At 38.3% G+C, this 13,670-nt stretch overlaps 1 protein-coding gene across 2 annotated transcripts in view; it reads right to left on the bottom strand.

Annotated features, from left to right (window-relative positions):
- Positions 1-13,670, bottom strand: part of gpr158a (G protein-coupled receptor 158a) — a 72,950-nt gene that overhangs the window by 43,806 nt on the left and 15,474 nt on the right. For both annotated transcript variants that reach the window (XM_008396494.3, XM_008396493.3), the window contains exon 2: positions 13,322-13,427. In XM_008396494.3, coding sequence (XP_008394716.1) covers positions 13,322-13,427 — 106 coding nt within the window. The remainder of the gene's footprint in view (positions 1-13,321; positions 13,428-13,670) is intronic.

Here is a 13,670-nt window from a genome sequence, read left to right on the forward strand (position 1 = left end):
ATGTTGCAGATTTTTGCCATCCATGGATGTTTCCCACTTAAGATTTCTGCCCTGTAATTTTATTACATCAGCAACTACAGCAACTACAGCAACCTTAACAGTTCAGAAGAGACGCATAGTCCCTCCAAAAAACCCAAAGAATCTCTAAAGTGAGAAGCATAAGAGGTAACTAGTGGCATCTCGTCTTAAAGGGGCATTATCTTATATTTTCCAGGCACATGAAGCCATTTCATAGCACAATCAAGTAACTGAGTTACCTTGCATAGTTATAAAAAAAGATACATTCATCAAATTTGCAATTTAACGCCTTGAAATTGGGTCTCTGTCTCTTTAAGAAGTTCCCACTCTTTTCAACACTCCGGCTTCAGGAAGTCATCACAACAATGTTCCTCCATTAAGCCTTTAACATCGTTTTTATGAGTATTTCACTGAGAAGTAGTCTTTAAAATGAGCTCAGCAGACTCAAGGTTCCAAAAGGTGTTTGCTAATTGCTGCTAGTCCTTCAGACTAGCTGCCGCTAGGTGTCCTTTGAGTGTCCTTTGAGACTTCAGGTGTCTCAAAGGACACCTGAAGTGCCCTTTGAGACACTTCAGGTGTGGTTTTGATGAGGGAATAATATAATAACACGATTTAAAGCTCAAAAAGTCAATTTTACTTCACTATATTCACCTTCTATTTTCAAGTACCGTCAAATATGTATACAGATTGTATACATTACCAATAATAAAAAAGTTCCATGTTTCTATTTTTGCAAATCAAAAAAGTTAAAATGTAATTAAAATTGTCAAAAAAAAATGATTACAGCTAACATTTGAAAAGAATATCATCTATATTTTCTATTAAGCTAAAAAAATTATATTATCTGTTAAAAGAGTAAAATATTTCTTTCTCTTCTTCCTGCTCAGCGTTTCCTGCTTTGATGTGCAGGTAATTTGCTTTAATATTTGCCATTTTGAAGCATATAGGGGTTTTATAATGTTTGAGTAAACTCAAGTCTAAGCTGCTGCAGGCAAGAAGCACAAATAGATGGAGACTAATTTCCATATTCATAAATGTGTGCACACTAAATGAGGTATAGAGTGAAATCTGTGCCAACTTATAGAGAAGGCATGGAAGACATCTTAGTGTGTCATTTTATTGAGCTTTTAGGGAGTTTTATTAGAGGGGAATTTAATGTTTACAGCAGATATTTTTTCCTCTTTTTCCATTTATCTCATTTTATTTAGAAAAATGCAAAAAGATGGACTGGACAGAAAATAATAGAATAAGCAGCCAAAGTGGAAGGTTTTCTAAAACTAACTCATTGATCAGGAATATTTTTCAAAGATTTTTAAAATGTTTGGAAGAAACATATTTAAAAATTTTCACTTGCAAAGTATACTGTCTGAAATGTCTGTGCATTTTATTAGTACTTGTATTTATTAGTATTGTAAGTATTTAGTAAGATTCAGAAAGAACCTGTTATGTTCCAAGAAATTAACATCTTACTTTTCAAAGTACAAATTAAGTTTAGGGAAAGAACCCTGAAAGTTTCATGAAAGTTTTCTGTTTTAAGTGCCGTATTGTCCAGACTATAAGGCGCACTTAAAAACCTACAAGTTTACCAAAAACCGACAGTGCGCCTTATAATCCGGAGCACCTTATATATTGTACTGGACTAAAAGAGAACAATGTATAAAATTTATTGATCCATATTAATTCTAATGAATCAATCAGGATTCATTCTGGTTGTGTTTACTGATATCGAAGTGATTTTTGTGTGGTGCTCTGTCAAAATGCCAAAAAACTCATCTTTATTTTGCTAACAGAAATAATGTGTAGTTCCTATGAAAATCCAGGGAAGGAAAGTTGACCTTTACGGGCTCCGAGTTTGACTTGGTTCCTGGAGAAAGTAGGACGATAAGGCTGCCTAGTGAGGAGCTTTGCAGAGTAATATGTACCGAGCTTTGACTGACCGACTTATCTGACTGCTTTGTTTCGCTTATTGCGCCTTATTGTTCAGTACACATTATAAATGAAAAAAGATTGAAAATAGACCATTTATTTACAGTGCGTCTTATAATCCAATGCACCCTATAATGCGGAAAATACGGTAAATTAGTTGGAACTCAGCTTGGGTTGCTAGGTGACGGGCAGGGCTGGAGGTTGCTAGGCAACGGCGCAGAGCCCGTGGAATGTGACTTAACAATCGAGAGGCTTCTGAAACGCCTTTTCTAGACACTAAAAAACATCTATTTATTGCCAAAAAAGGGCTTGGTGGTTTTCTTAAGTAACTGGACTGTTTTTGAAAGCAGTCCAGACCAAAGCGAAAGTACAAAATATACATTTTGCATAAATGTTCCCCTATAAAGTACCCATTAAATTGTGACAAATCTTCTAGAAAGTTTCTTGAAAAATACTTTCATATCTATTTTATTTTATAGGCATTTTATGGAACAACTAACATACACACACAATATATATATAACAACTTAAGAGTTATTTGACTTTTCAGCCGTATCTGGTGTCTTGAAATTGGCCTCTGCACTGCAAAAATAAAATCTTACCAAGTATTTTTAGTCTAGTTTCTAGTGCAAATATCTTAAAAGACTTGAAATAAGACAAAACTTACTCAAACGTAAATTTTCAACAATATATGGGAGCTTGTTTTAAATAAGTGAATTCTTAATATTAATGAAAAAGTACTTGTTCTGTTGGCAGATTATTTTATTTACAAGGCAAACCTGTCTTATAAGTGAAATAATAGTATGGTGCCAACAATTGCATCAATAACAATAACTCAGAATAAAACTGCATCTTTAGATTTAGATTTAGAAATCATTTCTATTTAGTAATGAAAATTTAAATCACTTTTCTTCAGCTTCACTGTTGTGAACTGCTATGTGTTGCATAAAATCCCAGTGAAAAACATCAGTAGTTTGAATACTTCTGTTCCTTTTCAAATTAGAAACTGAGCTACAGCTTTATTTACGTGCAGCGGTGTTTTTGTGTGTGCTGATAGAGAGTAAATGAGACAGAGAGGGCAAACAGAGAGCATTTTGACGTCAAAACGTTTGCTTCAGGCTGGGATTGTACCACATTTCCATTTTTTTATTTTTTTATTCTGAAGGCTGAATAAATTGTTCCGGCTCTGAACAGGATGCCAAGCTTGTGCACCTCAGATGTACAAACACACACGCAGAAAGCTCTGAGACATTTCAGAGGGCTGGATGAACACAGCCAGCAGCCATCCAGGCCTTTAAAAGAGGTCAACTATCAGGAGTTACCCCAAACAGAGAGGCACGGACAGCAGGGCTTCGCTTTGGGCGCCGTCGAAAGAGCAAAGCCCAGACACCGGTGAGATAAGCTCTCCGGCCAAGAGGGGGCTTAACGCCGCCATCAGGCACAGCTCCTGATGCACACAACACACTCCATGGGATATCGCTTTCATAATGACGTTCACAGCTTAAGGAAGTGTCACAGTTTCCCACTAAAGTGCCTGAGAGCTCCTTTAAATATACACTTACACACAAAACAGCGTCAGAGGAGCTCAAAATGTTCTCAAAGCGCTCATTAGCACAAAGTTCCTACATAGTTAAACAAGAATAGGAGCACATGGCAATTAACTTCTAGTATTTTCAAAGAGTAGTTAAGAAGAAGGATCTCAGAAGTGTTCAAAAAGACGGAGCCTGGACGATTATTTCTCAACTGAGACATTTAAGATGATCCATTTTCCTGTTTGATTCACCGCAAACGATTTAGCTGAATTATAACTGAAAACCCCTGAGCTGCGATAACAAATGAGAAGAAAATCACAGTTCAAAAGACTTTAAAGATGACCTGTTATGCTTCCTTGAACAGGTCAGGATAAGGCTGTGGGTTTTACAAACATGTTCAACACGTATTTTGCACTAAATCAATCTTAGATAATCAGATTTCAGTCTGATATTCTGTGTATTTTGAGCTCCTTTCAGATTGAGCTGTTTAGGGCGAGTTCACTTTAAATCCAAATAAGCTGCTGCTGGCCACGCCCCCCAGCTCAAAGTTTACTCTGACACGCTAAAATGGCTGCAAACAGATGCACAATTATACAACCGTTCATCTTTGAGAATCAGAAGTTTGCATCTATATGAACCTGTGAAAACAGAGAAACAGTAAGAAGACCTTTTTTTAACTAAACAGACTCCCAATTATTTGTACAGCTGTAATACCAAAAAATGTTTTCACAAGTCCAACATGTTTAGAGAAACATAGCGATGCTCTCAGTATTTGTTCAGGACCAGCATAATAAATCCAGATTAGCTTGAATTAAAGGGCGGTTCTGTTGGTGCACTCCTCTGTTTCCTTTATATCAAAGACCGTTATCAACTCTGACACATAATCACAGCTCTGCTTAGATCACAACTGATAATTAGCAATTTCCCTATTTAAAGGGTCCTGAATGTGCTCTTAACAGAAAACATTGCAGGAATCTTCCCAATTACGATGCGTCAAGTCGTTTCTTTTCACCCAAGCTGCAGAGACGGGATCAGCGGGTTAAAAAGGCCACAGCTTGTTGTTACTCTCCACTTGACACGGGTCCCTCGAGGGGAGCCCTGCCCCACAACCGCGCTGCGTTTCCAACAGCAGGGGAACTCCCGAGACGCCAAAACGAGCGCTATTTTTACTCTACAAAACATGATCCGGCCTGGAGATGAAGCGCTGAGTAATTTTTTTCTTTCTGTCTCTGAATGAAGGCAGAGGGAACACCGGGGACAGGGAAAACTGAGAGAAACAAGTGTATGAATGTTCCTCGTTGCTGCACAACTAACGCGTGTCACATCCACACAAGGGACAGTGGAGAGAAAAACAAACATCGGTGAGGAGTGGCTAGAGATTACATGTACATCAACCGAAGAACTACAATTCATCCTAAAGGGGAACTAAGAGTGGATTCACACCAGCCCTGTTTAGTCTGCTTTAATCAAACTATAGTCCGTTTGTTCAGGAAGTCCACTTCATTTGCGGTGGTGTGAATGTGCAATGAAACTCTAATGCAAACTAAAAAGGTGAACTCTAGTCTGTCTTAAAAAAATTAAAAAAATAGGTATCGGTTCGGTTGAAGTGAACTCTGGCACAGTTCGAACGTATACGTGAATGCCAAGTGTACTGGAACTCATTCAAAAAGCCGAAAGCAGACTATAGCACAAGGCATTTTGGGTAAATACAACCAAAACAGACGCATGAGTCTAACACTAGCAGGAGAAATGGCTTGTGGTCTTTTACCAAAGACAAAAGAGAAATACTACAGCCGCAAAAATCCACTGAAACCACCAAAACGGCTAAAGATGTCAGAAGTTTGATAATATGCCATATTTAAAAAATAAGTATTGGTTTTGGTGATACTTATTATTGTTATCAACTCAATATTAATATATGTAGTATGAAGTTTTATTTATCTGTGTTCTTTGTTGTTTTTAAGAGGCTTCTAGCTGAGAAACAGAGGTGTATTTTAATCACAGTTGGTCCATTCAGACGGATAAAAGCTTTCAAATTAACCAAATCTGATCATTTATGTCACATTTTCTTGTCAGGTCATCAGAAAGCTGTGCAGGCAGCATTTTTACACTTTTATTCAAGAGCTCTACATGTCCTCTTGCGGGCCTGGCAATGCAGACAAAGAGTTTGTTATCACAGCAGAGCATACAACACAAGGCAGTTGTGTGATATGTTTGATCCTGTAAGACATGGAGGCTGCAGGTACAGATTGGAGCACAATAAAAGGTTCACGACCTGAAGGGTCTGTGTTGCAGATTGTAACTGTTCACTTTTCACATGTTGAATTTTTGAAATAACATAAAGCACTGTCAGACTTTCCTGTTGTGTCAATGCTTGTGCATAAATGAGGTCCTCAATTCTCTTCCCAATATTTTGGATGGTGTGTTTTGAATTTTCCATTAGGTCTGGCATAGGGGTGCACCGATAAATTGACAAGTCGATTATTCGGCCAAAATTTCCTTAATTTTGAGAAATCAGCGATCGGCCGATACATGTGAAGATCATATCTACTTTGACAAAGGTGTGAAAGTTAACTGCTGTCCTCTTTTGCTTCCCATGAGATGTTTGATTGACAGACCAGCCCACCAGGTCATGGCTGCACGCTTACAGTTAACTCAGTAACTTTCTTGCAACACACACAAAAAATAAATCAGTATCAGTCAAAATCTGAATGAGCAGGTCAGGCTTCCTACTTTCCTTTGGTCTTAAAAGAAGGGATCATTTACACCCAACAAGTTTTTCATTCTGCACGCAGTCCAGAGGGGTCGCTCTAACCCTGTGTGCGCTTTTACGAGGTTTTTTGTTTGTGTGGTTCTGGAAACTGATGAGACAATCCCTCTGCTTCCCTTTTGTCCGACCGTGACATTTGCCGCACTTCTTCTCATCACCACGTTAAGACAGGAAGATTGGTAATCAGCTAGAAAACTGCAATAGGTGCACCTCCTGCATGTCTGACAAGGTAGCTTGCTTGAGGTGTTTTTATAATTATTGAGATATACTTATTTATTATTATTATTATTTTTTTTATTTGACTTGTCTCGGAGAGTTGCTACTTTTTAAATTTTGTTGCTTTCTTTTGTGCACAATGACAATAAAATTAATTCTGATTCTGACCTGAAAAATATCAAAATTCCCATTTTGCGCCTTTTCTGTGCTTCCATTGAGGCTCAGCTGCTTCTAAAAACAGCCAAAGCTTTTTGGGCAATGAGTTGATGTTTCTGTGTGTATGGAATATGAGCAGTTTCAAAAACGTCCAGATTTTTTGGTCACATTCCACAAGCACTGCGCTGTTACCTAGCAACCCCAGCCAAGCCCAGACTTGTAACCTAGCAACCCAAGTGGAACTCCAGCACATTTGATTAGCTGGTTTTACTGCTGTATATATAATGGCTGCTAGAAAAGACAAATGTTTTGCTGACTTATTTTTGGTTGTTCTTTAACACATCTAAATATTTTAGCTAATCTGACTGACACACAACAGGAAACAGTTTAGTTTGATTAACACAGTGAGGAAAAAAAAAGGTTAAATCTCTTCTTTGTAGTATGAGCAAATAGTTTGTTTCCATTTTATTTGTGAAAAACACACAATAATAATCAGAACATCTTGTTGGTGAAAGCCCCAGAAAAGCCTCTGAGGGTGTAAATGATGATTTCTGATTGGTGGTTTCTGCTCCCTTCATTCGGCAGTCGTTTTTCTGGCGGCCGCAGTAATCATTTAAGTTATGTGTCACTGCCTTTCACTGGCTCCGGTTCCCCAGGGCCCAACCACTTGTTCTGAGCAATAAGCTAATTGATTGAAACATTCATCATCATCCAGGACCACGTTCTGCCATGAGACGTGCCCCGAGGGCGGCCATGTCCCAACGAGCGACAAAACACACTAATGAAAGTGCTGACAGTGAAAGATGGGAGAAAATGTTCACCTTCAACAGCACAAGTTCGCTTCTCAAACAGGAAATCCAGTTGCATTTCTAGGTGACCATTTTTGTGTTTGTTATTAATGCAATTTGGTTATGAGACAGACGTACAAACATTATCAAGGGAATTATGTTTGCACTTAACTAAATAAATGCAGTCAAACTTAATTAATTAGAATATATTGCTTTTGACATGTAAGCTCCTATAAATCAAACATGAGTTATATTTTGTTTGCTGGGGGAAACTGTGATATTAAAAACCAAACACAAATCTACTCGTAAAAACTGAATTTACGCTTGTCAGATTAACAGCACCTTTTGAGAACAACCTATAAACAGGTATCAAATATATTTTTTTATGTTTTTTATTGGTTCATTAACTGTAAGCAAGAAATAATCATCTTTAACATAAATACAACCTTTAAAACTAATGTCTATGGGGAAATAATAATTACAATGGACTTAACTTGTGAGCTGAGTTTCAAAATTACACAGACTTTTCATTAATATTATAATTTACACTCATCAGAAGTGCTTGCTGATTTGGGATGTTACATTCGGGAGGGATGTTAAAGAGCTAATTTTCCAGACACAAAAAAACACAGCTGGAATAATGTTTTTAGTGCTTGAGCTGGTTTTAGAAGCAGAAAAAACCAAGAACAAAATGTGAATTTTTGCATAACAGGTCCCATTTAAGTCTTGAAAGATCCTTCCTGAAAAGCAGTAGTGGAGCCTCCTGCACAACCAAATTAGCAAAAATGCAAATTTGTCTGCACAAAAACTGCTGACATGCAAAACATTTTATTTCATATGAAAATGTTCAGTGGACAAAGGGATTCTTATTTTTTAAACCAGCTTTAATGCTGTTTGAATCAAATAAAACATGGTGCATATTTTGAATTAAAGAGTTTATTTTCTAACAGTATGTAGCAGAAACAGTTTTGGTTCATTTTTATCAGTTTCTACATCGCAGATGTGAAAAAAAATAAACTTCAGATGTGTGATCAAAGTTAAAACCGTAGCAGACCAAGTTGCATTTCCAGAAGGTGAGCTGTCCCTTATCACCTCTAACTTCCCTAACTAGAAAGCTGTAACAGATATGGTTATAGCTTACTGTAATTTCTATTTGCACAGACGTGTAATTTATCTTTTGTTTATGGAACCGGCATGACACTAATGAGCACTTGTGCACAAAGAAGCTGTCATACAGGGAAGAACGCACGCCGCCGCGCGCTACGACCACAACGACGTCTCATCAGTCGAGCAAAGTTCAGACACACTCCTGCGCTGACAGCACACACAGATCTGTGTTTTTCAAACAAACATGCCATCAACCGTGTGTTTCCACACACACACACACACACACACACACGCACACACACTCACACACACACACACACACACACCCACACACACACACACGGTCAAAAGCCACTCTTATTGAATATATGCGGAGAGTGGAAGTACTCAGACAAAGAGAGTGATTAATTATTAACAGAGGCTCACTACCATACATTACAACACATGCATTATGAAGGAGGTTCATCTGCAGCGTGTCTGTGAAATCTATCAGTCTTCAAGAGGCTGAAGCTCGTTTCATTGGCTCACCTCATCTGGAAACGTTAATAAGCTTAAATAAGTCTAATAATTGGGAAACTGTTGGGTTTTCCGTCTGTAACACTGTCAAATCCTGACCTTATGATGAAATGTCAATCTTTAATTTCTGTATATTTCTCTTGAAATGTTTGGCACTAACCAAATACATCATTTCAGAAAAATGAACCTCATAGCAGCTGTGGAGAACGGAGGTGGAAGTATCATGCTTAGCGCTTTGTCTAATGCATAAACCAATATGTTTACCTGTAAATAAATTGTTTTCTCCATTAGACATCAACATGTGACCATTTCTTATTTAAAGTGGTCTGGCAGAAGAAAGCAGCCTATAGCAATAAAGGTTAAGTACATGAACAGGCTTCATCCTATTCATCTTCTGGTAAACTCTGGGCTTGTAAAGTAGTATTGTTTTTGTTGTATGTGTCTAATTTGGATAATTTATCAAATTGATCTAATTTTTCCCAATATTACATGTTTACCTTTATAGTCTCTCTTTGGTTAGATATGTACAGTGGGGCAAAAAAGTATTTAGTCAGCCACCAATTGTGCAAGTTCTCCCACTTAAAAAGATGAGAGAGGCCTGTAATTTTCATCATAGATATATACCTCAACTATGAGAGACAAAAGGAGAAAAAAATCCAGAAAATCACATTTTCTGATTTTTAAAGAATTTATTGGCACTATATGGTGGAAAATAAGTATTTGGTCAGCTACAAACAAGCAAGATTTCATGCTCTCACAGCCGTGTAACTTCTTCTGTAAGAGGCTCCTCTGTCCTCCACTTGTTACCTGTATTAATGGCACCTATTTGAACTCGTTATCAGTATAAAACACACCTGTCCACAACCTCAAACAGTCACACTCTAAACTCCACCATGGCCAAAACTAGAGAGCTGTCAAAGGACACCCGAAACAAAATTATAAACCTGCACCTAGCTGGGAATACTGAATCTGCAATAGGTAAACAGCTTGGTATAAAGAAATCAACTGTGGGATCAATTATTAGAAAATGGAACACTTACAAGACCACTGATAATCTCCCTCGATCTGGGGCTCCACGCAAGATCACACCCCGTGGGGTCAAAATGATCACAAGAACGGTGAGCAAAAATCCAGAACCACACGGGGGAACCTAGTGAATGACCTACAGAGAGCTGGGACCAAAGTAACAAAGGCTACCATCAGTAACACACTACGCCGCCAGGGACTCAAACCTGCAGTGCCAGACATGTCCCCCTGCTTAAGACAGTACATGTCAAGGCCCGTCTCAAGTTTGCTAGAGAGCATTTGGATGATCCAGAAGATGACTGGGAGAATATCATATGGTCCGATGAAACCAAAGTAGAACTTTTTGGTCAAAACTCTATTCGTCGTGTTTGGAGGAGAAAGAATGCTGAGTTGCATCCAAAGAACACCATGCCTACTGTGAAGCATGGGGGTGGAAACATCAGGCTTTAGGGCTGTTTTTCTGCCAAGGGACCAGGACGACTGATCCGTGTAAAGGAAAGAATGAATGGGGCCATGTATCGTCACATTTTGAGTGAAAACCTCCTTCCATCAACAAGGGCATTGAAGGTGAAATGTGGCTGGGTCTTTCAGCAGGACGATGATCCCAAACACACCACCCGGGTAACGAAGGAGTGGCTTCGTAAGAAGCATTTCAAGGTCCTGGAGTGGCCTAGCCAGTCTCCAGATGTCAACCCCATAGAAAATCTGTGGAGGGAGTTGAAAGTCCGTGTTGTCCAGCGACAGCCCCAGAACATCACAGCTCTAGAGAAGATCTGCATGGAGGAATGGGCCAAAATACCACCAACAGTGTGTGAGAACATTGTGAAGACTTACAGAAAACGTTTGATCTCTGTCATTGCCAACAAAGGGTATATAACAAAGTATTGAGATGAACTTTTGTTATTGACCAAATACTTATTTTCCACCATATTTTGCAAATAAATTCTTTAAAAATCAGAAAATGTGATTTTCTGGATTTTTTTTTCTCTTTTTGTCTCTCATAGTTGAGGTTCATCTATGATGAAAATTACAGGCCTCTCTCATCTTTTTAAGTGGGAGAACTTGCACAATTGGTGGCTGACTAAATACTTTTTTGCCCCACTGTATTTATTATTTTTTCTTCTGTGATGATAGGTTAAGAAAAAAACAACATGCTTTGGTTAAAAATGTCCCTTTCACCAGCTAACAAATCCAAATTGTACAACTTTGTGCTGATTAAAATTTGACAACAGCTGATTGTTTAACACAAAACCAGGGAACAAAATGAGAATAACCAAAGTTTGAGCCAGAAAACCTACTAAACCTGGTGGCCAGTCATTCATCCAGCAGTGTGTTGAGTTTTAGAGTTGAAAAATGTTTAAAGTTGAGAGGAAATTTGGAAATATTACTTGATAATTATGTGTTACTGAAAGATTGGAAGATAAACACCAACTATAAAGGCTTAAAAATGCAAACATTTTATGAAGAGTTAAATAAGAGTTAAATAAATAAACAATGCTAAGCCACATACATTTCCTCTGCTCTTTCATCTCAGTTTCCAGCTGCTGAATGTTTTACTTGGGTTTTGTGCTCTGACCCTGGAAGCAGACTCTTGAGACTTGAGCCTCTTTTTATTGCTAATGGGAACAAACTTACTCTGCTTGTTTCATGCAAGGTGGTGCATTCACTGTCAACAGACAAACATCGTATTTCATCGCAGGGCGGCCTTGATGGAGGTAATAACTGAGACGAGTTGTAGCTGCCTATCATAAAACTTCATGAGGAATCTTTATTCCCTACAAGATTTTAAACAATCTTTAGGAATCTATAACGAAGAATGATGGAATGTTTAAATTTATATTTAGAGTTTAATTTAGTTCTGATACAGTTTGTGTGGTAAGGTACTTTGTTATGTCTCTTTGTAATATTTGTAAGATATTGAAGCAGTTTTGTGTTTAATCTAATTTTGTTAAGGAACACCATTATGTCTTTTATGTAATGTTTGCAAAGGTTTTTTATTGTAATGTTTGGTGTGGACCCCAAGAAGAATAGTCTCTACTACAGTAGAAACTAATGGGGATTACGGCTGAAATGATTCCTCGAATAATTCAAGGAATTTTAATAATTCCTCGAGGAAAATTATCTGCCTCAAAGCTTAGCTAAATTATGTTTTATTATTTAGCGCACCGTGTTCTGGCTGGGTGATTATTTATGTTGCGCAGCACTCTCTCTGCCTCCAATGAGTTGTTGACGAATGCTAAGTGTTAGCAGAATAACATTAAATTTTCAAGTTTGGTCCGGAGAATACGGAGGTATTTCATTGAGTTATGATAATCTCCAGGTTTTTGTTGTTTTTCAGGGGACTAATAAGTATCCTTAAAAAAAACTGGTGCAATGCCTGGAGTACAGCATCCTCTCTTATCCTCTCTTGCTTCCTGGTGGTCGGTTCAGAGCGAACAGCGGCGAAGAGTGCGGCGGGTTTATTTATACCAGTGAGCAGATAAACTGAACACTGTGGGCGGCTGCGCTGTAGTTGATGCTTAACATAACTGCAGCTTTACGGACAAACCGGAAAATAAATTTCATGTCATCCCGGTCTGAACAAATGGGTGGCGAAGCACATCGTGCATCGTGACGGAGCGCATCATGGCAGTACGTAGCTGATAGATGTTTCTGTGTGACAAACGAAGGAGTCAAATCCCATCGCTAACATGGACACAGAAGCTATAGATGGCTGGGCAAGGTGAGAGTTCATCTATTAAACTGACTGAAGATGAATACATAAACTAAAAGTAAATGCCTTTGTGAACTACAGAAAAGTAATCGCCAGGAATGCTTAAATATTAAAAATTGTGCTGATATCCAACAGTATGCTGTTGTGGCAGTATTTACCAATATTTTATTTTATAAAATGTTTTATTTGATTAATCGTCAGAATAACTGACAGAATACCCAATTACTAAAATAATTGTTTACAACAGCCCTGATGGGGATCCTTAAATAAACAAACTGCAGCTTAGCACTGGCAACCTGCAGTCGGTTTGCTAGACAATGATGGAAAACTCAGAGTGCACGTTTGTGTTCATAAATTTAAAAAGACAGCCTTGTCAAGTGTTAGCCAGCAGGAACAGTAACACTGAGAAGTAATCAGACCTCCATCCTTTTTGTCACCAGTCATGCTGATTTACTGCTTTTCCTTTCAGAGCTTCATGGGGTGGTGGGTGTATTACAGTTCACTTTCCAAAGCCAATCGATCCCTGTCTGGGCCTCATGTCCGGTGCACTCACCTCCATAGTGGTCAGGTTGCATCGATGGGTTCCAGCAAACCAGCCGTCAGTTGAGCACTGGTCGATATCAACATCCTGCAGATTAACGTCCACCCGCACCACGCCCCTACAAGACAGGAGGACATGACGCTTAAAGAGGGAACCAATGATCAAATCATTGACATTTAGCTGCATAACTGTTGGCAAACAACAAAACCTAACATACTTTCTTCTGGATTTTTAAAAAGTTCCTATGGAAAAATATTTGGGTAATTTCCCTAAAAGGCAGCAGATCAAAAAGTTAAGTTTGTGGAGTCGATCTCAGTTTCATTTTGGGTCAAATCAAAAATCTGAATGTTCTTAAAGGGCC

The sequence above is a fragment of the Poecilia reticulata genome, chromosome 20, assembly GCF_904066995.2.
Source record: "Poecilia reticulata chromosome 20, P_reticulata-male-v2, whole genome shotgun sequence".
Lineage (NCBI taxonomy): Eukaryota > Metazoa > Chordata > Actinopteri > Cyprinodontiformes > Poeciliidae > Poecilia > Poecilia reticulata.